Genomic DNA, 26,227 nt, shown 5'->3' on the forward strand with positions numbered 1-26,227 from the left:
TTAACCTTTCCCCAACAGGAAGTGTCCAAAGTCATAGTCAGCTCTTGCTGACTGTGGGACCATTTAAAAAGCATCATCTCCTTCTGAAGCCACAATTCTCAATGATCTCTGTCACAATTCTAGTTCTGTCATGATCCATTTGAACCATTCTGCAACTCATAGACTACATGGCACATGTAACCACGGTACATGCTTAATGTATAAAGGTGAGGACTGTCTTAATACTCATTTAAAAAAGGTGAGAAGCCTCCACCTCCCAGTCTGACTGTGAGAAAGACACATCATACCTAGATCACTGGCTCAACATATGCTCTGTCTAGTAGAACAGCCCACACTGGTGATTGGCAGCCTCCTTGCTGGCATTCTGAGGCCAGATGCTGGGAAATAGGTTCATTGGAGGATCTTAATTAAGCATGAAGACAGTCCTCACCTTTATACATTAGGTGTATACCATACTGCCATCCCCCTCCCCACGAAGACGCATTTCACATTCTTTGTATTTGTTTCTTCAGGGCCTGCTTTGTGGCACTTTATCAGAGCAGCTGGCATATTGGGAGAGGGATAGAATATGAAGTGTTTATAAAATTCTAAGATGACTATGTGATATGAATATATGACTTGTTTTTTGTTTATTTTGATGCCCTTACTTCAGTTTCCCCAAATCGCTGTGATGTTTTCTTGAGCTCTGCTTTATTGCCCCATTGGGCAGTACTTTTTTATTTTTAAACTGTGCTTTAACTTCCTGAAAATATATTCTTACAACTTTCCCAGTCATGCTAATTAATTTAGTATCTACACCAGCTTCTGTATCCTCAGTAACCAGACAGTAATGAATTAGTAAACAGGCCAGTTATTAGAAAAATAAAACAACCTGGAGGATGGTTACCTGAGAGGCAGCCTCAGTTTGGATGGTGGAATAGGGAGTAGTGGGGTCTGGTGATTTGGAGGTTGTAGAGATGGTGGAGGGTGCAGGCCTAATGTTGCCAGGTCTTCCCAGTTTTCAGCAGAAACTGGAAATATGTTTTACCTGAAATATATATTTTTAGAAATATACATGAGTCAAGAAAACTTATACTTGCAAAACTTTCCTTTTGTAACCTCAGGCCTATTCCTTCCGACTTCGGTGAACTTCTCTACATAGGTGGGGATGAACATTTTTAAAGTAGTTTTCTGCCTACTTCTCCCACTTCAAGAACACTTAGTACCAAATGGATGTTTGAAGAGTACCTGTTTGCCTCAGACACCTCTTTCCTGTTGTGTCTCCATGACCGTTTATTTTTTCTTGCTCTTCTGCAAGGGTTCAAGTTCTGTGCAGAAATGGTTCCCTGCAGAGTATTCTCTGCTTTCCACCTTAGATTGGAGGCTGTCTCTGTCAGCTGAAGCAATTCAGGGCACACCCATTGCACAGAACCCAGGTGGAAGCAGAGGCTGGAGCAGGCATATATTCTAGGTCACTCACACAGAGCTAACAGCTTATTGAAATGTTGCATGGCTTTTTCTTGAAGTGGATCTACCTGCATAATCCATGCGGGTAGACTTAATTAATTTTTTAAATTACATTTCAAGGGTAGACTTAATAGAGTAAGTATCTCCTGATCACCAGCCTCTGAAGGATTAAACAGTACTTGCCCCTTCTGCTGCTGTGAAGCAGCAACTTCAGATTCTTAATGTAGTCTAGTTGGTTGCCTGTTTTCCTTGTCTTTCTCCTCAACAAGACAATTTTTTCTTTGAATATATCTGATTTGTCTGTGATCTCCATCCCTGCACAGAGCCCAGGTTGTGGTAATTACTCACTAATGTTTGTTGAATGAAGAAGGATAGGTCCTGCTCCTAGATGGATTTTCTCAGGCACAGAAATATTCATCAAGGCCAGATGAATGTCCTCCTAGAAGGCTAGGAGCACTTTGGCCCTGCATTGTGTGATTTCTCTATCTGCTGGTTGGTGCTGAATGACAGCGACTATTAGTCTTTATTCCTTTGCCTAATTGCTGAGCACACAAGACCTGTCTATATTGATTTCTTCTCAACTGCTGCATTGATTGACTAACTTCTGCATTGATTGACTAATCTTCTTGAAGAAGATTGTTCTTCTTCCCCACTAGAATGTAAGCTCCATGAAAGAAAGTACTTTGTTGCTCTTCTTCTCCTCAGTATCCTCAGTGTTAGGACAGTGCAGTGATACTGAATGAGTAAGTGTGTATCTTACTGCAGCTTTGCTCTGCTCTTTGTCCATTTTCTGTTTGTTTTTCTCCTTTTTAAGAAAATGTTCACACCACTCTGCATCTCCCTTGGGTAACAACACTTCACAATGGGGAAGACTTCACTTGGCTCTTGCCATTATTTTCCTGCTTAGGCTGGCATTCCCTATGGAGAGGCAGAGGGTAGCAATGGAAATGAGATGGGATTGGAGAAGGAAGACTCATTCCTTCTCTTTATGTGTCAGGAGAGACAATCATACCTCCCTCAGAAGTGTGGAAGATGAAATAGGATGGCACTTGAGGAAAGGCTTTGTAAAATACTCTGTGATGAACATGCTTTTGCTAATAAGAAGCTGACATGCTGATTTGCTTGTCTGCTGTTCAAGGATCAGGGCACCGCAAGTGGGAGCAGTTGGACCCAGGGAGCTGACTTTCATAACCTCCTTCATTCTTCACAACAGTCCTAGGAAGTGGGTGATACTATCCTACTTTAAAGGTGAAGATGCAGGTCTCAGAGATGTAGGATTTTTGCCCAAGTATTATTCATTGAGTAAAAGCAAAGACAGGCTCAGACCTAGGTCCTGTGATGACAGATGTAAACTTCTTGTCACCATCCAACATCTGTCAGGTCGGGTCAGGCGAGAAGTGACCCCTGTATCTTGGCCTCCAGCTTTTAGATGGTGATCCTGATCACATTTGTTTGAATGTCTTTGTAATGTGTTAATGTGGGTACCATTAAGCTTGCACTAGTGTTAATTGAGTTCATATTAGGGTAGTATTCAATTGATAGAATTTTTTTTTCTTTCCTATCAAACACTGCGCAGCTAGTTAGGTCAGAAGTTAGTTATTTTCTTGAATATGCTGATTAAAAAGGGGTTGACATTGAATGACAGAGGAATTGATTGAATATGGACGAATTTGCATGTGGACCTTGAGTCTGACCTGGATTTGTAGGTTATTTTGTTACATCCCAAGACATAGAATAGAGATGACCACCTATCCACCCATTCCACTCACATGGAGATTTCACTGTTGAATGTGCTCAGTCCTAACCAAGGCATTCTAGTTTATAGCTTAAGTGAACCTGTAAAGACTCTCCAGTTACCCAACAGGACCTTGTGCAGCTGTGTGTGGAAATCAGGATAATTCCAGTGTTTCTGAGAGTGTTTTAATAGAGCACTGATTACAGATTGCAGGCACCTGGTGGTGTTTTTGTGCTGCGGCTGAAGGGTGCAGTTCCAAAGACAAGAACTGGGCTAGACAGATTCCTATTTTCCCACCCTGTTGTTTACCAGGGCCTGGAATAGGTAGTGAGAAACCTTGTCAACAGCTAATCCAGGCTCATGGTGTGGTTAGTGTGTGCTTTCAGGAGACCACCAACACCAGCACATTGATTCCCAAACCGAGAATGTACATGTGACTTTGCCCAGGGTGTATTCTCTTGCCAGTGGCTCAGAGCCTGGAGACTGTAGGAGAGGCTCAGTTGGAGTCAACACAGAGGCCTGTGGGTTGGAGCTTGGCCAGAGTTACTCTGTGCTTCTTGGACTATCCTGGGCTGTTCCGCTTGGGCAGACCATCATTGCTTTTGGCCTCAATCGCCAAAGGAGAAAACAAGCTGTGAAAATTCAAAGGGAAAAAGGTGATAGCCAAGAGTCAAGGTTTAGAACTCTATGGGCTAGAGGTTTTCTAGTTCAGCACTTAATTTCAGGCCAATTCCCAAGAAAAAAAATTTAATCTGAGAAGAGTCCCCACTGTGATTAATCATGTTTTCTCTTTCTCTGTTCTCATCGTTCCCCCAACACACCACCTGTTCTCACCTTCCACAAATTCAGCACTGCTCTAATATTTTACATTATCATTTCATGTTTCTCTGTTTTTTACTTAAAAAGAGCATTGCAGTGAAGTCAAGAGCAACATTTAACCCTAATATTCGTTTTGCTACTCTTGTTATGTGACTTCAGAATCACCCTCTGGACTTCAGTTTCCTTATGTGTTAAGTAAGATAATTGGATGAGATAGACCATCACTAGGATCACTTCCAGGCATTAAACTTTTAAGCTTTAGAATGCCACATTTTTGCTGTGCCCACACTTTTTAACTGAAGTGTAAGCTGCTGGTGGGTAAGGCCCAAAAGGGTGTCAAGTAATGTGGTTGGTTAGCTTATTTGTGAACGTCTTGCTGAGATCCTTCTCAATAAAGTAAAATGATGAAATTCCCCTTGCGGAACCTTTGAAATTGGTGAAACTCAAGGCATTACTGCTGGAGAAGCTAAGGTTCCTTTGAAGCACTGTCGGCAAAAGATGGAACGGCCAGAAAAAGTGGGAGCAGGGAGGTAACAGGGAGGGTCCAAATTGTGCTTTTGAAGTGCCAGAGTGGGGGTAATATAGCAAAGGAAGTGGAAGAGGACTTCCCTTGAGAACCAGCAGAAACCTTTGAAATATGTGCCCTTTATATTTAAGCCTTTTCCGGTTTGGAAAATAGCCTGCAAGGCTCATAAAACTGCCTTGTGGCAGCCATCCAAGATCTCAAGAGTTGACTCCTGTTGTAAACTGCTGGTCTCGAAACGATGGTGATGAGCAGCTGTGATGAGGTTTCCATGGACATTGTCCCCTTTTTGGAGGTAGAGATCTGTTGCAGAATCTCTCTGCTAATGTCAACTCCCGGTTTCATTTGTAGAATCAAAACAAGCTCTATCCTAATAAGGCTATGTGACTCCTTTGCCAATGAAACAGCATGATATGCACACACGAGATGAACAGATATCCAGAAAGAATGACTTCAAACTACAGCTTGATTTGTTATCTTTGTAGCTGCTGGGCTGGGCTGATAACAATATCTTGTACACCAGAAAGTGTGGCCAATCAGAGGCAAAAGTGCAAAGCAGTTGAATTTGTCTTGTTTTACCCAGAATGCATTCCAGCCTCACCTTTCCATACTTTTCTCATTTCTTCAATATGAGATAGTAAGGAAGAGCAAAGGCTTCTGTAGTCATGCATCTTAGGTTTAAGTCCCTGCTCTGCCCTTGAGCTGTGTGATGTAGGACAATTTACTTAACCACGGAGCTTTAGTTTCCTCATCTGTAAAAGTCTCTCCACCTAGAGTATAAGCATATTAATAAGGAATTTTGAATGCCAAAGTCACATATCTAAGTATATACATCTCTTGTGTCAGAATTTGAGGTAGCTGACAGATGGGGAAAGTGCTTTTGGAGGCTGAGAAGGGAGCCTTTCTATCACCATTCAGATTGTACTGCACTGGCACAAATTCATGAAGTTGACCCTGGGGGAGATCAATTAAAGTTGGAATTACAGTTCTTGGCCAGATCCTTAATGAGATCAGAAGTGTTCATAAACCTGCTGGAAATTTCATTTGGAGATTGAGGCATTGAAGGGCACAATGTCTTGCCTTTTAAACAAAGTAGGTATGTGTAAAATATCCCCTCAGAGTGTCACATTGCTTCTGTGCCCCTCGCTGCTGTGAAGACGTCATATTGGAGTATAACACTTATGATATATCAATTACAGAAAACTCACTCAAGCTCTTCCAAGAAATTGTAAATTGGTGATATTCTCCAAATCAGCGATTCAAATAAGGAATATTTCTTTTTTTTTCTTTGGTTTCTTTGTTTTTGTTTTTGTTTTTTTTAACACAGAGTCTCGCTCTGTCGCCAGGTTGGAGTGCAGTCACAAGATCTCAGCTCACTGCAACCTCTGCCTCTCGGTTTCAAGCGATTCTCCTGCCTCAGCCTCCCAAGTAGCTGGGACTACAGGTGCGTGCCACCACACCCAGCTAATTTTTGTATTTTTAGTAGAGACGGGGTTTCACCATGTTGGCCAGGAGGATCTCGATCTCTTGACCTCGACCTCCCAACAAATAAGGAATATTTCAAAATTGACGTTTGATTTAGAGAATATTTTAAAGAAGTTTTGCTCTGATTTAAAAAATTTTAGAAAGCACACAAACTTGTTTCAACTGTATTTTAGGTTTTTATAGGTTTCAAACTCTTAAAAAATGGAGTTTTCTTTAAAGGCTCATTATTTTTTTACTGTTATATTTTAAATCTGTTCCAAAATAGAATTAGCTTAAATCTAGAAAACTTAGAATTTACCTAAAGCTTGAGTCAACAAATACCTGATATAAAAAGCTCATGTTATGCTTGCTGGAGAGTTTATGTTTCTGTTTGTTTATTTTTAGTGGCAGATAGATCTTTTTGTTTTGTTTTGTTTTGTTTTTAATCTGCAATTTCTGTTATCAATCATACCCTCCCCTAAGGGGAAAACATCTGACCTACTACCTAAACTTTTTACTTCCTTTCATATATGGGTTTAGAGCTTTTTCCTTCTGTCTTTTCTTCAGTGTAAGCAAAAGAAACAAACTAATTCAGCAGGTAGTGCAGAATAGCAGATAATTAAAATGTTTGTTTTCATGTTAAGTCAATCTTTATGTGCCTTTTGCCTGTATTCGAACATGGTTGGAATAGATTTGGCTATTTCCAATGCTGTCTGCTATCAGTGATGTTCTCAAGTCAACATATCGTTTTCTTAGTTTGCCAACTAGTTGTTGGATACCACAATGACATGATTGCTCAGTAAAAATTGGGGAATGTCAAAAAGTTGAGCTCTTTTATATTTTTTTTTCTTACTACCTTCCTTTTTTGATGTGGTTCAATTCACTTTTCAAGGTTTGTTCTATGTTTTAGATTGATAATCTTGTCATAATCCATAATATACCAATGAGTGTACTCCAGCCTGGCCTTCACTATGATTCTTTATTTCTACCCATTACTGTAGAAAGAGTACATGGATACTGTAGAACTGGCTTAACTGGTCCTTGGAATTTAAACTTGTGAATGTGGAGATCCTATTAATAGAATCCCTTGGAATGAGTGATCCTTATGAAATCTTCGTCTTACCTCAGTAAATCCTCCAAATGACATATCCTATGTAACTTTTGGTGGTGGTGGTATTTTTTGGCTTTGTCATATCATTTGTGAAAGTTAGGATGTAGTAATTGACAAGAAGGTTAAAAAGTGCACCCACAATGTAAATAAACTTGTGTAAACACAGATCTTATAGTCAGGGTTCTTTGGATATCAAACTTACAAGAAGAATGTGTATACTGAACATATAAACAAGGACAGAGGAGATGAAAATAGTCTAGATTTATAGTTGAAGTAGACATGAGTCATGGGCTCAGAGAATCCTGTGAACATAATGTCTCTTACAGAGGGAGAGTTAGTATATACAGGGAAAAGAAAGCCAGTCAGGTCTCATAGTGTTTGACAGTCTGATGGCAGAAAAGCAATACCTCATTTCTTTCCTTAAAGAATTAAACAGTATGACCAGGGCTGTTGTGTATGGTTGTGATGTTTTTACATTGTTCCAGAGTTACTCATGTAAGAGAGCAAGCGCTGGCTAACGCGCAGCTGGTGCTCCCTTCACCAGGTTGAAGGCTCCAGCACTGAGCTGCAACTGGACAGAAGCGTACCATTTTCTTCCTACAAAATTCTCTTCCAAGCCTTGTAATTATTCACAGCATTTGCTCGCCTCCCTCACAGCTTTTTGAGGGTGGGAGTTTACTAATTTACTTTGGGGTTCTCAACACTATGCCTGGACTAGAGTTGAAAAGAGAATACGGCCAACTTATAATTGGGTCTCAATAAAATGTATTTTGATATGTCTTCCAGGTTTGTTGGAAAGAATGTGCCTTAAAACCACAATGTTCAAGGAGCACTCCACTGAGATTTTAGTGGAGTAAGAATACTGCCCTGCAGAATCTCTCACCTGTTTCCTTGTTTCAAAATCCAGAGATAATCATATTAATGTTTTGGCAAACTATTTTCCAGACAGATCTTTATGCATGTAAATATACATGTAAAATTGCAAATTCATGGATTCATTTTCTGTTTTATAACCTCCTTGTTTTCACTCTGTATTATTTCTTGGCAATTTTTCCGAGTCAATATCTATAGGTCTGTGCCACAATTTTAAAAGGATGTGTAATGTTCTGTTGGGTGGATGGGCTATACTGTATTTAACCAATGAAGATTGATGGGTATTTAGGTTGTTTATAATGATTTTTTCTTAAAAATGAATCTGAGGTAAGCATGGATTTGTAACACACACATGTGTGCATTCTCACACCATTTTTTCTAATGGTAGAATTGCTGGCTCAAAAGGTTTCAACTCATATTAATCTCTGTTGCAGAGGAATTATAACACTTCCTCATAATCCTTAAACCAATCGGGTGGGTTAAAAATGACATGGTTTACCCTTCATAAAAACATGTATCTGGGCTGGGCGCGCACCTGTAATCCCAGCACTTTGGGAGGCTGAGGCGGTGGATCACTTGAGGTCAGGAGTTGGAAACCAGCCTGGCCAACATGGTGAAACCCCATCTCTACTAAAATACAAAAATTAGCCAGGCATGGTGACATACACCTTTAATTTCAGCTACTCAGGAGGCTGAGGCAGGAGAATTGCTTGAACCCGGCAGACAGAGGTTGCGGTGAGCCAAGATGGTGCCACTGCACCCCAGCCTGGGCAAAAGAGTGATACTCTGCCTCAAAAAACAAACAAACAAACAAAACTCACATACATATCTGAAGAATCTAATTTACAGTTTTGAAGCAAACTTTGGAAGATATATTTAGTGGCTCTCTTGATTACACATTTGGGATTAGATGTAGAAATACTTCGTAAATCATGAAGTGCTATGTAAACTTCAATGATTCATTACTAGGGCTTTACAAAATATTTGCCATGTACACTTGTTCCTGGGGTCTTTTTATTTATTTTATAAATAATTCATTACATACAGGGGGAAAACCCAAAGACAGTGGCTCTGGACCTGGTTGTATAGCAGAATAAACTGAAGAAGTCATTCAGAAAACAAGTTGCAGGCCCTGGCCCCAGACCCCCTGAATCTCTGTGAGCAGGAGCTGGGCACCCAGGTGATGTTGATGTGTAGTCTTTGTTTGGAGTTTCTACTTTAAGATTTTTTTTTCCTATCTTCAATTATTTTTATAGCAGAACAGATAATGTTTTTAGCTTTTATTCATATTCCCATGATTTTTCATGTTTAGAAATTTCTGGCTCCTTTAAGTATTGTTAGAGGATTTGCTGAATGTCTATTGATTTTACCCTAATTTTGTAAAACTTGTGAAGCCTTAAATATTGGTTCTTGGTCTGCTCTTCCCATCTGGTTTCTCACCATGGCAAGCCCATCCAATAGCCCTTGTTGTTTGTAACAATAAAGGGTGATTGAACTTGAAGTGATTGCACTTCTAAGACTTCAGATGTTATCACCAGATTAAAGTTGCCTGTCTATTCTAGTAGCATGTCTGACTTCCTTTTTAGAATCTACTTATAAGAACTATTAGTTAAGAGTAGTAGTTGAATTACATGGAAAAACTGGTTGGTAAACTAAAATTTTTGTCTAATTTATTGTTTATTCACATGTTTACACACCATGAAGAGACTAAAGCTTTCAACTTCAGAACTGTCTTATCAAAGAGAAACATTATCTAGGTAAACATTTTGTTAAAAATCGGTAACTCCTTCTTAATTAAACACTTTTAAAGGGGCTAAATTGGCCTCAAATTATCTCCTTGATCTTAATATATGGCATCAGAAAAAATAAAATTGATTTTCTTCGCATAAGAGCTTGTATATTTTCTGACTACCTGTTAAAGTTTTTGAACTCTGGAGCAAAATTACCATTTTTAGATTTCTAGGTTTAGTGATATATAATAACATGTGTCTTGTAGCATTTAGTATGTATATATTGTGGCTTTTAAGGGAAATAATTTAACATTTCTCTATTTAGGTTTTAACATTTACAACATTGGCTTTTTCCTTGTTGAGGTTATTGTGTTTCTTTGTCAATAGCTGAGGCATGGAGAAGAAATGGTTAAGTACAGTTAAGCTTGAATCATATTCATCCTTTGGAATATGACATTGGACAGTGTAGAGGGCTGATTGTGGTAAAGTAAGAGCAGTACTGGAGTCCTTTAGAGGAAGCATCAAAATTATTCAGGCCTGGGATGGTGAAGACCCAAACTAAGGTAGAGGAAGCAAGAATGAAGAAAAGCTAGTCTAGAAATATTAAATCAAATCCACAGGATTTGGTGATTTGTTCGTTATCAGGATTTGAAAGGATTAAGGGAGAAGGAAGGGTCTAGGTTAGCTCTCAGTGGAAATGATCAGTCTACAGCTAGGTATATGGGTTTAAAGCCAGAAAGGCACTCTGAGTTGGATGCATGATTAGTGTCATCACATTATAGGTGGGAGTTAAAATTGAATTTGTAGAATTTCAAAAACAAAGTGGTAATGCAAAGAAGTCTAATTTTAGAGAATCTTATTTCTAACTTATTTGGGTTCACCAAACTGAAGTTCCCTTGAAGTAGGACAGACTAGCTGATTTTCCCCCAAAAGTCTTCCAGGGTGACATTATCTTGGTTCTTAATTTCAGAGACTCTGAAACTTGTAATCAGCATGCTGACTTCATCTGCCTTAGTGCTGAGACACATTAACTAGCTTATGAGACTGATGTCTAAAATTCTCGGTTACTCATTTACAATTGGAAGTATAATTGTCACATAGTCTAGAATACTTGTGTGGCACAGCCACAAAGCCAAAACATGGTCAGAGGATTGCATGTTAAACATGGAATCAGAACAGAGAAGTTAATGAGGTTAGATCAACTATCTAACAGTATTAAGCTAAATAGATGGCACTGTTGCCTTACCAGAGGAGGTTCTTTCTTCTCACATGAAAAATATTTAAGGGCTGTAGACTATACTGCCCTAGAACCACCTGCATGATAATGAATGCCTTAACAATGGAGGTTTTTAATTTGCTGCAGTTCCTACTACTCCTCTTGGTCTCCTGATCACAGAAGACAAATACCAGTTCCACTGGAAACCAAAAATGTTGATATTGGAATACAAAAGCATCTTATGCCTGTTCCCCTTTACTTATGTGCTTCATCTACCTGATCTCTGAGGTCATTTGAGTTCACAACTCCTAACCTAAAGGATGGTCTTATTTCCTAGTTACTTGGGCAGTGGAAAGGCATCACACTACAGTAGCCATGCATTAACAAGAGTGGTATGTATGGATGAGATGGCACAAAGTGAGAAGATCAGAACTAACTGTGATTAGTTTTTGCAGCTAACACTTACGGGAACCAGCTGCTTTGACTTGCAAATCATATTGTAGGTTGGTTTCTTGGATGGAAAATTTTGTAATTATACCCTGTAGAAGCAGGAAAAGAAAAGGCTTCCATGGGGTGATATAGGTTGGAGTAACTAGTGGTCATTGGTGTACCATTGCTGTTATATTCATGTTACTTTCTTAAAATGGGTTCTCAGCCTTGGGATGGACATTGATTTACCAACACTAAGACGTAAGGCCTGATAAAGCTGCTTAGATGGAGAAAAAAAAAAATCCTGTGCATTGTCTTCCTATATTCTCTCCTGAAATGATTCATCCTTTCCATTCCCATCACTACCTTTCTGGTCTAGGTTTTAGCTCCTCTCTAGGCTCACAGCATTTAAATTAGATCTCATGCATGCATGGCTGCATGAGAACCAGTTAGAGTTGTTTAAAATACAGATCTCACGATTCTAATTTGGTGGGTATAAAGGAAGGACCCAGGAGTCTGCATTTTTGAAAAGCTCTCCATGCTGAATTCAGATGTACAATCAGATTTGGGATACTCAGAAGTTATTGCTATGAAGCTATAATGGTACCCCTTTTACCTTCTGATTCTTTTCCATCTAATCTGCTGCACATTGCCATTCCCAGGGTGAAATTAAAAACATGTATACATGTGGGCTCCACAGTGGCCTGTTAGTGTCATTGCCCCGAATAAAAACTTTTGATAATTTCACATAGAATGAGTCTGATAATCTCCTAGCAAGTGTCCTAAAGAGTGACGCCTGTAAATTCCTCATCCTTGTGATACTTAGTGCAAAACCATCCCTATAAGAGACTGTTTATCCATATGTGGAGGGTCTCATACTGATGGGTGAGAAAGGTGAGGATTTGTAAATAAAGTTGGGTTTCACTTTTACAAATACGTTTGGTATAGATGGCTACATTTACTCAATTTCTACAAGTTCAGAGGGATTTTTATCTTTTCATATCATAGTAGGAGAATTAATAAAAACATTTCATTTTTAAGCATTTTTTAATTATTCAGGCAACAGAATAAGTGTTCTGCATGTATTGTTTCATTTAATTCTTTAGTTCCAGAAGGTAGGTGAAGACATCTCTAGATTGTAGTTAACAAACTAAGGGTCTATAATTTTAAGAGGTTTACCCAGAAATCACGTAAGTCTTAGGTGTTGGAGCTCAAATTTGAACCTCAATTAGTTTGATTCTAAAACTTGTGCTCTGTGAAGAAGTTACTGGCTTTATCTATTCTCTCTTTCTTTTTTGTTCTTGGTCACTGAATATCAGTATAAAAAACAATAGAAGGTCATTTCGATTTCTCACCAGTTTTTAAAAAGAACAGGGTTTCCTAAGCTTGGTAAAACCACATATCTCTTTCTTTCCTTTTTCTGACAGATTTTATATGATAAAATGATAGCTTTCTTTTTCTTTTAACTGCAGTTTTAGAAAACTGTGAGCCTGAGATGAAAAAGCAAAAGCCATGACAACTGGGAAGACGCTGGTCCGAGAATACCTGATGAGACCGGGTGCGGTGGCTCACGCCTGTAATCCTAGCACTTTGGGAGGCCAAAGTGGGTGGATCACTTGAGATTAGGTGTTTGAGACCAGCCTGGCCAACATGGTGAAACCCTGTCTCTACTAAAAATACAAAACAAACAAACAAACAAACAAACAAAAACTGGGCGTGGTGGTAGGCGTCTGTAATCACAGCTACTGGGGAGGCTGAGGCAGTAAAATCGATTGAACCTGGGAAGTGGAGGTTACAGTGAGTCGAGATTGCACCACTGCACTCCAGCCTGGGTGACAGCGCAAGACTCTGCCTCAAAAAAAAAGAGTTCCCAGTCAGCTCAGGACTTTGCTTGCTTTCTACATTGCTTATCAAATGGTTTGAAGCCACTGTGCTACTGCTGGCTTTCTTTTTCACCTGTACCCAAATAGTAAGAGGCAAGTGGCCTTGGAGCTGGAAGATCACCAGTATGTGTTTCTTTCTTAAAAAAAATAAATAGTCCCTGATAAATTATAACACTTTGCCTAGGAAAGTCATGGGGTAAATTCGGAAATTCTGTTACCAACTTGTTGGAAATCATAGCATATCAGCTAGTGATCAGCATATTGAAAAATAGGTCCTCCTTCACTGTTGTCATTTTGTTCTTGGCCAGCATGAAGAACCTGGTGGTGATGATAAAATGTTGGGATTAGAGCACAAGTAGATGTGAGTATTAGATCTATAATTTCTAGGATATCTAGATACATATTCTTTGTGTATGTATAGATAGGTATTCTGTGTCGCTAAGAAAACCTACTCTGTTACAGAATAAAAACTAGGAGAATTCCTTTGACTAGAAAGATGTTCTTTTTTAGTGTATCTCTTTCCTACCAGGAGGTTATAGATGTGAACAGGTTACAGGTAAACAGCTGGGTGGGTAACATTTATGAATCTTGCATTGGGAAGGATGGTCGCATGATCTTTTACCATAAATTATCTGGATTTAAGTGAAACCTCTGATGTAGTTAGCAGTCAATTCCTGGAGAAATGGGACCATATCTTAATTATTTCTTGTATCTCTAATACTAATCATAGAAGTGGCACATAGCAGGCATTTTTGTAACCAGCTGGCTCAATTTTACAGCAGTCTGATCAACTCTTTGAGCTTCTGTTACTGTAGATAGCTATGCTGTTGATCCATATGCAGGATCTCTGATACTCTGCATGTCCAACCCATGGGCCCTCTCTGTGCCTTTAATTTTGATTTGTTGAATTGCCTGAACAAATACCTATTCATGGTTAAGGCACAGACTATTTATGACTAGGATGATGGAATAGAGAAAGTTTACTCAAGTTGCTGTTGAATCTTTTTGGATGACAGGCTTAATATTTCAGATTGACCTTGAACATAATAGATATTAATAAGCAGAGTTAAGACCATTGGTGAAGTACAACTTTTAGAAAACTAAATATAACATGGGGGCTATGCATGTGTATGTTTTGGGGGGGAACTCACTGTGAGTCAGCATCATACTGCTTTATTTTCTTAATTATTGGGCATCCACTGCCAGTTAACCAGAGGAGCATAACATGTGGGAGCTGCAGGGTAACATTTCCAAAATACTTAGCATTAGTCAGATATGTTTTTAGAATTTTGTATCCATTTTGGCTGAAGGAAAATGTGGAGTGTTTGTCAAGGGTACAGAGCATGGTAACTAGATGCAGAGGAGCACTGCAAAGTAGGACCCATTGGAAGAAGCTAATAAATAAGAATTCATTACTTAGCGTGATCAAAGGCAGAAGAAGGGTATTAATTTAATGGTCTTCTGTTGCATGTATAGTTATTGTGTAGAAGATGATATAATTATTTCCATTATGAATGGAATTAGGGAAATGGATTTACATTAAAGGAGGTTTTGAAGGGGCATAAAGAATTTCTTGACACTAAGGACTGTTGGATAGTGGAAAGACTTGTCATCTGGAATTGTGAAATCATGTTCCTTACAGAATAGGAATAGAGTGGGTGCTCCTTGCCAGTTAGAGGGAGGTGCAGTTGGGGTAGTAATTAACAAACTTTCCAGATCCCAGTTTGTACTACTCATCTCATATTGTGTTTGACATTTTTGGAGAATAAGTACCCCATTTTTGTTTGTATTTTTTCATAGTTATTGCAAGTATGAAGACCTTGCTTATTAATGTTTCTATAATACATTTCAAGCAAGTATGAGATTAAACTGCAAATTGAAAATTACTTCACCTGCAAATTCACTGGCTGCTGATTCTTGTATGAGCCCTTCCAATGTTGTCAATTCCAACTTTCCTTTCTTTTGCTTCTTTAGAAGATTCACTGCGTGCTGTACTCGCTTGTTCTACAATGAGTGCCAAATCTGCTATCAGCAAGGAAATTTTTGCACCTCTTGATGAAAGGATGCTGGGAGCTGTCCAAGTCAAGAGGAGGACAAAGAAAAAGATTCCTTTCTTGGCAACTGGAGGTCAAGGCGAATATTTAACTTATATCTGCCTGTCAGGTAATGAGAACCAGATATTAATATTATTAAAATAACTTCTATTTTAAAACAGTTAATTCTGAGGTATCCAGGAAGTTTACATTCAGGTCTGTAAAAGGTTTTGTAGGTATCTGCACTCTCTTGCTGCTTTTCCCTGTTTCTCTGGTCTTCCTGTTTACTGGTGACACCTCTGTTTCTGAGGTTGCCACGTATTGGAAAGGTAGTGAAGTTCAATTCGGATGTATTTTCCAGTTCATTAAGAGCTTTTGTAAAATGTTTCACAGACTTGTTTGTCCATACTTGCCTTCACTGAGACACTGACAGAGAATGGGCTATCCTCTGGAATTCTCTTTTTAGAACAGTTCCTGGTATCTGGATAATTGTCATTACTCACAGCTTGACTTTCATTAGCTTTGTTTTTCTAGACAGTTGCCAATAATCAGTAATCACTTGTCTTAAGATAAATATTGGCACTTTGTGGAATGTGATAAGGTCGATTCAGTTCACAAGTCATTGCTTTGCCTGACAGCCAGTGCCTGGTCGGGAAGAGGCATCTGTTTTATTAAGCTTAGAATCTTGTTGGGTTTTTTTTTTTTCTCTCTTTCTGTTTGTGATTATAGGAGATCTGTGGAATTTACGATGGATTCGTATTAAGATTGTTGAGATAAAATTTGGATAAATTTAAGCTTACTTTAGTTTATCTTTGTAAAAAATTTCCTTCAATTGTAGTTTTGGGAATCAAACTTTACTTTTTTGGACCCCTTTCTAGCTTTCTAAAAAATTAAACCTTTGATCATTTATCAGAATTTATTTTAGGGTAAAAGTAACTTTTCTTTTTTTTTTCTGAGACAGAGTCTCGCTATGTCGCCCAGGCTGGAGTGCAGTGGCCGGATCTCAGCTCACTACAAGCTCTGCCTCCCAGGTTTACGCCATTCTCCTGCCTTAGCCTCCCGAGTAGCTGGGACTACAGGTGCCCGCCACCTCGCCTGGCTAGTTTTTTGTATTTTTTAGTAGAGACGGGGTTTCACCGTGTTAGCCAGGATGGTCTCGATCTCCTGACCTTGTGATCCGCCCGTCTCAGCCTCCCAAAGTGAAAAGTAACTTTTTACCAGAAAGAACATGTAAATTTCTAAGATCGTGTCTTAGATTAAAATGAAGTAAGCACACATATGTTTATTGCGGCACTGTTCACAATAGCAAAGACCTAGAACCAACCTAAATGTCCGTCAATGACAGATTGGATTAAGAAAATGTGGCACATATACACCATGGAATACTATGCAGCCATAAAAAAGGATGAGTTAATGTCCTTTGTAGGGACATGGATGCAGCCGGAAACCATCATTCTCAGCAAACTATCGCAAGAACAGAAAACCAAACACCGCATGTTCTCACTCATAGGTGGGAATTGAACAATGAGAACACTTGGACACAGGAAGGGGAACATCACACACCGGGGCTTGTTGTGGGGTGGGGGAAGGGGGGAGGGATAGCATTAGGAGACATACCTAATGTAAATGACGAGTTAATGGGTGTAGCACACCAACATGGCACATGTATACATATGTAACACACCTGCACATTTTGCACATGTACCCTAGAACATAAAGTGTAATTAAAACAAACAAAAAAATGAAGTAAGAGCATAACACTTTGGTAAGAATTATTTTTCAATGGGCCAGGCGTGGTAGCTCACGCCTATAAATGCCCAGCACTTTGGGAGGCCAAGGCAGGAGGATCATCTGAGGCCAGGAGTTCGAGACCAGCCTGGCCAACATAGTAAAACCCTGTCTCTATTAAAAACACAAGAATTAGCCAGGCATGGTGATGTCCGCCTATAATCCCAACTACTCAGACGGCTGAGACAGGAGAATCACTTGAACCCAGGAGGCAGAGGTTGCAATGAGCCAAGATCACACCACTGCACTCCAGCCTGGGTGATAGAGTGAGACTCTTCTTTCAAAAAAAAAAAAAAAAGGAAGAAAGCTTTTATTTAAATGAATGTGAGAGAATTGACCTTGAAACATTGGTTTCTGTTTATTAAAAATAAGGATTAGGTTAATTTTAAAAACTTGGTTATTGTTAGAAGATATTTGTATTTCTTCAGTGTGCTAAGCGGTGCCTGGCATATTCTAGGACCTCAATTAATATCTAATGACTAAGTGGAAGAAAGAAGTAGCCTCACTTAATACCTTCCTAGAGTTTTATTAATGAAATTCAAGTGTGTTTTGTTTTGTTTTGTTTTGTTTTGAGACAGGGTCTCACTCTGTTGCCCAGGCTGGAGTGTAGTAGCACAGCCATGGCCCACTGCAGCCTTGACCTCCTTGGGTTCAATCGATCCTCCTGCCTCAGCCTCCTGAGAGCTGGGACTGCAGGCACACAACACTGTGCCCAGCTGATTTTTGTATTTTTTTGTGAAGATGAGTTCTCACTCTGTTGCCTAGGCTGGTCTCGAACTCCTGGGCTCAAGCAGTCCTCCTACTTAGCCCTCCCAAAGTGCTGGGATTGCAGGGATGAACCACCATTTTTGTCGTTTTTGTGGCAATGGGGTCTTGTCATATTGCCCAGGCTGGTCTCAAACTCCCAGCTCCAAACAGTCATTTCCCTTTGGCCTCTGAAAGTGCTGGGATTATGCGTGAGCCACCATGCCCAGCCCAGGTCTTAAAAATATTTTCATATTCTTAAATTTAGATTCCAGAGTTCTGCTTACACAAACAATGAATAGAATACACTTAAATAAATATTGATTTGCATTTGGGCTGGGCTGAACATTGGCCTAGTATAGACACCTAGTGATTCTAATTTTGTTAAGCTCTATTTTCTCAATATTTCATTGAGATTTCTTGTAGATGAGTAGTTGAAAGAAAGGTAGATGGTCTAGAAGCCACTTGAATTTTGCCTGGTACATATGTATAATTGACGAATAGTTGTTTGCATTTTAGGCATATGCTGTTGTCTGCCTAATTCTGATCATGAAGCCTCCAAGAGTGATATAGGGACTCTAACAACCTCATCTCAGTGAAATAGCATAACCATTTCATTTCCCCTGCCATAGAAGATAATGACCTGGGACTTAAGGAATAACTGTATTTCCTTTACAAATTACCAAGACCTTCAGGTTTAAAGTCCAAAACTGTGAGAATTGCTTTTTTGTTGCATTCTAATGGAGGAAAATCTTTTGTTCTTCAGTCTTTTCATGGTTTTGAATCTTGAGAGGACAGATTGATACAGTAGATCTGACATTGAAGCAGATAGTATAGTGGAAACTGGGGCAGGAGAAGGGCAGGCAACTTTGACACCCAAGATTTTTGTAATTTGATTCTTCTTGTAAGTGACAAAGAAGCAGCCACCTTTATTTTTTAACTTGTGTGAAGCTTAGAAGCATATCAGTTACATCCCTGATAAGGTAATGTTTTAATTAGCAATTAGTCAAATATTTATTAAGAACTTTTCTGTGCCAAGCTTTCTAGCTTCTGTGGGTACCGCTATGAAAAGAATTCGTGCAGCTTACCTCATTTGGTGGGCAAGCAGCAATAGACATTAATCTGTCACTAAAATAAACATAGTTATAAACTGAAAGATTAAAAAAATACAATGATGCAAACGCATGTATGCAGAGAATTTGTCCTGGTTGGGAGAACCAAAAATTTCGAGAAAAGCAGGGCTTCACTGGTTTTGAAAAGAGGATTGTGTGGGTGAGAGGGCATTCCAGGCAGAGGAAATGGCAGGTTCATTAAAAGACTAAGCAGGATTTTGAATTTCTCCTATTCTATTCAGTCGAGGCAGGGATGACCTCTTTGTAGCTCAGCTCTCATAGGAGTCTGTGAAGTGAAAGCCGAGCCCTGGAATGACAGTCTTCTTCCTGCTATTAGTGTGAACTGCCTACGCCTTCTGGGAGGCCAGGCCCTTCAACTATTGTGGTTTGGTTGATGAAATCCAGCGATCCATTTTGAACTGGCAAACTTTGTCCAAATTAGGACAATGTCTGCAAATAATTTTTAACCATTCTTCAAACAGCATGAAGCATTAAATTTTTAAAAAGGGAGAAGTATCACTGCTTTAAAAGCTTGCCAAAATATGTATCTAGACATGAGTGTTTCATATATATCCAATGTCTTTTACTAACTTTTCTTCGTGTGAATTTTTTCCCAATATCTAATACAGTTTATGATCAGAGTTAGAGGTCTGTGATCATAAGACTTACTGTTTTCAGAGCGGTTTAAATATCCTTTGGAGGTATCCAAAAAAGGTACTGGAGTGGGATAAATAAGATGATCTTTCTTAGTTTATTTAGGTTCAATTATAGAAGGAGAAAAAGAATCTCTCTAGTTCTTTATGGTGTCTTGGGATAGGATTTGAGTGTTTCTCACTGGAATCACGGATTGATTGACTTCTCGAATGATATGTACAAATGCTTATGTACTGAGACGCCTCTGTGATTAACATTCTTAAAGCATTGGTTTCTGCTTTTTCTTTTCAGCAATGACTAAAATTAAAAATACTGACAATACCAAGTGTTAACAAACATGTGAAGCAATTTGAGCTCTCATACTTTGCTGATGAGAATGTAAAAATGATATGACTGCTTTAGCAAACAACTTGGCAGTTTTTTGTAAAGTCAAACATGCACCCCATTACTAGGCATATACTCAAGAGAAAAAATAAAAACATACATCCACCTAAAGACTTGTACACAAATATTCATAACCGTCTCATTCATAATAACCAAAACCCAGAAATAACTCAAATATCCATCTACACATTTAAACGCATAAACAAATTATTTTACATTTTTGCAGTGGAATACTACCTTGCAGTAAAAAGAAATGAACTAGCAATGTATGTAGCAACATGGATGAATCTCAAAAGCATTATGTTGTGGGAAAAAAAAAACCAGACAGAAGCATCAATATACTATGTGATTCCATTTATATGACATTCTAGAACAGACGAGAGTAAGATGTAGTGGCAGGATTGACTGAGAAGGGGCCTGAGGCGATTTTTCGCAGTGACGTTAGGTGTTCTGTTTGTTGATTGTGGTGTTGATTACATAGGTGTATACATTTTTGACAGCTCATCAGGCTGCACACTTAAAATGGGTGTATTTTATTATATGTAAATATATTTCAATGAAATTGATTTTTTTTTTTGAGACGGAATCTCGCTCTGTTGCCTAGGCTGGAGTGCAGTGGTGCGATCTCAGCTCACTGCAACCTCCACCTCCTGGGTTCAAGCAATTCTCCTGCCTCAGCCTCCTGAGTAGCTGGGATTACAGGCTCACGCCACTGCACCCGACTAATTTTGTATTTTTAGTAGAGATGGCCTTTCACCATGTTGACCAGGCTGGTCTCTAACTCCTGACCTCAGGCCATCCACCCACCCTAGCCTCCCAAAGTTCTGGGATTACAGGTGTGAGCCACCACGTCCAGCCAAAGTTGATTACTTTAAAAACACTTTTACAGAGTCACTAGTGGGAAATATTAACCTCCTTATCTCCGTGCACCTCCTCAGGTGGGTGGAAACTAACCCTTTACTTTATAGGCATGGGAGGTTATTCCAGTGGCCTTTTTGAACGTTCTGATAGAAGCAGCTGTGTATCATCTAAACCTATGCTTGCATCTGTATGGTCTGTCTATATACAAAATCTTTATTTTGTGCTGTCTTTTCATTCTTGCTTACTCATGTGGATTAGGTTGCTCAAAGACTGGTCAATGGTAAATTTTGTTAATGATAAATTCCTTATAGCACCTGGCATATTGCTTGATAGAGACACAATAGATGCTTAATGGAAGATGCTATTTGAGTTTTTTGTTTACTACGTACCTGATTATAGTGTAGACTTTATTTGTAACTTAGAACTGTTAACACATTCAAAGTGTAAAGTAAGCCCTACCCACAATTTCTATAGTCAGTTGTCCATGATAATATGGGTCTATAAAGCTAAACTAGAAATATGCTAAGTTAAAAGCAGTTTGTTATTAGACATCAGTTACCTACCAAACATTCTGTAATTTCAGGTTTAAAATCTATTTTCTGGATCCTGTTTTAATTATGTGTGTGTAATATATGATGCTACCCTTTATATCCATAAATGGGTAAAAATCTTCCCTTGGCTGCTACTCATCCCCAGAGAGGGAGCATGTGGGAGCTTTAATTTTTGTGATTAGTACATTCTTCTACATGTTTTGTTGAAACAGAAAATCTTAATCTTTTCAAAATGGGTTTAGATTTGTAGGGAGAGCAAAATTTTCTTCAGGAAAAAGTTCTGAATGCTTTTTGATGAAATAATTTATGTAAATAGATACCCATGGCAGGTAATGACATGTATTAGAGCATAGAACCTGCCAATACTACCCTTTATCTCAGTAATTGGCAGCCCTAGGTGTTCCTTATAATACCTTCTAGAATTTCTCAAAGGACAGATGGCCTGGTTCTAATGCAGCATGGGGGGCTGGTGGGGAAGCTAATCTGTATTTTGAAAGTGTTGTGCAAGAACTTCTGAAGCTAAGGTTGAGAAGTTTTACTGTTTTGTGGAGGTATACTCTGGGTTGTCTTATTGGGATATCTGACATAATGATATATTTTTGGTACTCAATTTTATTAAAAACTTCTTTAATTTCTTTCTCCTTGTCTGGCCATGGTCAAACATCTGATTTTTCTGGGCTTAGTTTATTCAGTTGAAAAATTCAGAGTAGTTAGATTCAGGTTAATTGTGGGTTCTGAGATTCTAGGGATCTGAACCCTCATGGAAGTTTTATACTAAATTTCATTCTTATTTCATGCATGTCATGTAGAGAAGAATCCAGGTAGTTAATATCAACACTTAAACATTTATGAGCATTTGAGAAAATTCTTTACGGGTTGTTACTGGAATTAGGGTAACCAAATTTAATTGTCAGTGATCTGACATAGGAGAGAAACTCTTTTTATTTACTTTCTAATTCAGACCGGTTCTCATCTCAAAGTCTATAAATATTAGAAGAGAGAGAAGAGACAAGACAGATGAAATTTGACCTTGGTAGAAATGGTTTATTCAGCAGTGGTAAGTTGACTTTTCAAGAGTTTTGACTCAGGAAAAATGAAGAAATTCACACTGAAGTCAGAGGCACACCAGGGTATTAGCAGTGAAAGAGGAAATGCAAATCAACTACAATAATTTTATATATATAAAATATAAATAGTGAATATTACTGAAATTAAGAAGTTTTTAAAAAATTATATAAAAGTAAAAAGTATTCATCTTATGCATATCATATTATTTAATTCCAGTTAATCCCTGCAGCATCCCTGTTTATTGGGTGGTATGTTCCTCATTTCACAGATCAAGGAACCAGTGCTCATCATAGGTCATGATCTCCTGGGGTCACCATTTTGGAAGTGGCAGAGTCAGACATCTACCTGATCCCTGACCTATGGCCATGTGCAACTGCCACAGCACCTCATTTCTTCTGATTCACTTGGGAGGGGTGTGGTGGAGAGGACTGTGTTTTAAATAGTAGATTCCTTTCTGACTCTTCACAATTGATAGAGATGTGGCACACTTTTGGCCTCCACAGTGTCATTCTATCTCATTTCTGAGGTTATTGATTAATAGACTTTCCTACATTGGAATATATATCAGGGTAAGCCTTTTGTCTCTTTATTATAGAGATTTGATGTGTACATCCAGCTATAAAACTTTAGCTCTACAAGGCAAGGCAATAAAAAACCAAAGTTATTTTCAGTGCCTTGATTGTGAGTTTTCTTACGTCCTTTTTTAATTTTATAAAAATGCAGTATCCTTTGTTATACCATTTATTGAGCATTTGGCTCTTCTAGGATATGTGCACAGACATATTTGATTAAAGCATTTGTAAAACAATAACCATTGGTTACATGAATTGAAAAGGAGGGGATTTTCCTCTGAAACATTTTCTAGTTCAGTAGGTTTGGCCACCAGGTATAATTTTAAATGACCTGCAGGGTAGCACCTGCCATGGCCCATCACATGCTTCAGTGCTCATACAGTCAGGGTGGCATCAGCCTGCTTTGGGATTAGTAATAGTAATAATAATAGTAGTTGTGGTATTTATTGAATTCAGACATATTCTGTACCCTTTCCACATGTTAACTCCTTTAATCCTTATAACAGTGCTATGAGGTAGATAATAGTTCTTATTTTGTAGATGAGGAAACTGAGCATATAGAGGCAAGTTAGCTTGCCCAAGATCCTCAGCTAGCGAGTGACAAAACAAGGACTCGAACCCAGGTTTGATTCTAGAGCCTACTTCCTCATCCACTGTGCTGTGCTCTCGTTCTCTTGTAGGCGTAGGGATTGTGTGAGAAAAGACTTGCCAAACCAAACGCCTTTTCTTACCCTTTCATGCGGCTTTAGTTATAATCATGTCTCAGTATTACTCTGGTCTCCTACAGGTTTAGGCTTTGGTTGGTTTTGGCTGGGTGGTAACATTCCTGTAAACCAACAACTGGGCTGTTAAGAAATTCACATATTACAGTGGCACTGTTAGTAGATATATTTGACTCTTAGCAGATGAACCCCCCGGGGACATTTGGAGAGGCTCCTGGCAGGGACACTGCCACATATGAATTTGTTTTCTTCCATTGTGTAGTAGAAAAAATAGATGCCTGAAATTTTTTTTTAGAGTTTCCTTGGTGGTTCTAGATCTCTTCCTGTGAAAACCAGTGATAATAACATTTGTCTTTCCTAAAACCTTGTGATTAGGAAAGTTCAAAAATAGATAAGTAAGCATTCAATGGGGTATCATCTCATTTAATCCTCACAACAGCCTTCTCTTGTTATTTCTACTTTACAGATGAAATACCTGAGGTTTAATGCTGGTAGATGCACTGGCTAGGGTCAGGTGGCTAAACAGTGAGGGTGCTGACTCATGCCTGGGTCCATCTGACTCCAAAGTAGACACACTGTCATTCTTTTTTTCCCCCCAAGACAGGGCTAGATCTGGAGAACAGAACTCTCCCCTCTTAAAAACAATGTGACAACATTCCTTGAGCAGAGTGTGCTAATCTCTGAGGATTTAGAGGATGTGCTGTCAGTGACTTCAGCTTTTCTAGTGGTTTAGCACGCCAACAGAGTTTTCTTTTTCCATTCTCTCATGTATGCCTTCCAATACTAAAACCAGATGGAAACAAGGGAAAACTCTTAACAGAAGCTAGTGCCAAATATTTCATTTAAAAAGGAAACTCCATCTGTGTGCTCTCCCACCACACAGCCCACTGTTAAGAACAGGAGTTTCACAACTCACTCACTTATGTTCGTTATGATTAGTTTTGACTAATTGCAAAGGTAGAGCAAGTGGTGGTTAGGGAGATTGCAAACTAAGACAGCTCTCCTTCTGGCATGTGGCTGGCAAGCCACTGTGTACCTGGCAGACATCCTAAACAGCAGCCTATCAAGAAGGCACTGTTTTAAGCCACATAGATGCATTCTTTGGCTGATTTTCGAGGTTAACACTTTGAGAAGTTAGTGCACCTTACTGTGTGTGGTAGTGAGGCTTTTGTCAGTAAACTATAGTCAGAGGCACCTATTGCGCCCTGTGAGAATTCCCAACCCCAGCTATAGAAGAACACAGGGTAGGCAGAAGACTGACTTATGGTAAAACGCTGACTGTACTCTGTCATGTCTTTGAAATTCAGTTTTCTCATCTATAAAATGGCAATCATATCTGTATCTCTGCATTAAATTCACAGGGTATTTTGAAGAATAACTGAACTGTATACGTGTGTGTAATGCATGATACATGGAAGGTATTCAGCTTTATGAGCAATACTATTATCTTTAGTGGGATACTCACTATCCCACTAATGGTTCTTGCCAGATAAAGATTGCTCATCTATAGCTTTTTAAAAACATGTTAATGATCAAATACCACCTTTACCCCCCAAAACCCATTGAAATAAAAATAAATAAATAATCCAATAATAAAGTCTGACTCTCAGGAACAGACTCAAGACATTTATAAGACAACAGCAAAAAAAAAAAAAAAACATGTTAATATGTATGTATGACAGGCACCTGTGACCCATGTCATGTAAAGCAAAATCATATGATAACCCAGACTTGGCCTTGGGGGTTTTCTCCCTCTCCTTCCCTACAGTTTTTCTTCATTCCCTCTCCGGTTTGCATCCTCTGCAGTCTGTGTCCCACTCCTGACAGGAATCTTAAGGTCATTCTGACCCGCCATTTTTAAACTGGTCTACTCTCGATTACCTAGATTCCAACATTGTTTTTCCCCAAAGCTAGAATATTAGGTGGCATCACACTGCTGTTCTATTTTAGAGTTTGAAAATTTCCACTCTAATAACGAATATTTGCACAATACTGGGACTGTTGGGTGCAGAAGCCCTTTGTGTTTAGGCCTGTTTATCCTGCTTCACAGGGAGTTAGAACTGGGTTAGTCAATCAAGGTCCTATCCCTGAAATGGGAGATGTTATTTTCCTACACCTATCTTTACTGGATCAAAAGAAAAATTAAAACAAAATAAAACAAAATGTTCTTTGAGGTCAGTCAAGTTCACTGTTAAGCAAACATCAGAAGTGGGAGAGGCTGATACAAATGCCTGTGGACCCGGCTTCTCAGCCCAGATCAGGTTCTTGTTTCTCCAACTCTTTCCTGTTACCCTTTCTTTACATACACACACACACACACACACACACAGAGAGAGAGAGAGAGAGAGAATGATAACTGTACTAGCTCTGTCATGTCTTTGAAACTCAGTTTTCTCATCTTCTCATCTTTAAAATGGCAATAAATTCACAGGGTATTTTGAGGAGCAACTGAACTATAGGTGCATATGTAATGCCTGATACATAGAAGGTACTCAACTTCCATGAAGAA

At 38.9% G+C, this 26,227-nt stretch overlaps 1 protein-coding gene across 3 annotated transcripts in view; it reads left to right on the forward strand.

Moving 5' to 3' along the window:
• STXBP6 (syntaxin binding protein 6) overlaps window positions 1-26,227 on the forward strand; it is a 252,267-nt gene that overhangs the window by 61,164 nt on the left and 164,876 nt on the right. For 2 of the 3 annotated variants that reach the window (XM_050798619.1, XM_050798621.1), the window contains exon 2: window positions 15,204-15,392. In XM_050798619.1, coding sequence (XP_050654576.1) covers window positions 15,239-15,392 — 154 coding nt within the window. In that variant the 5' untranslated portion in view covers window positions 15,204-15,238. Of the gene's footprint in view, window positions 1-5,869; window positions 5,968-15,203; window positions 15,393-26,227 lie in introns of all 3 variants that reach the window. The other variant, XM_050798620.1, reaches the window with a different exon arrangement.

Source organism: Macaca thibetana, chromosome 7 (genome assembly GCF_024542745.1).
Source record: "Macaca thibetana thibetana isolate TM-01 chromosome 7, ASM2454274v1, whole genome shotgun sequence".
Taxonomy (NCBI): domain Eukaryota; kingdom Metazoa; phylum Chordata; class Mammalia; order Primates; family Cercopithecidae; genus Macaca; species Macaca thibetana.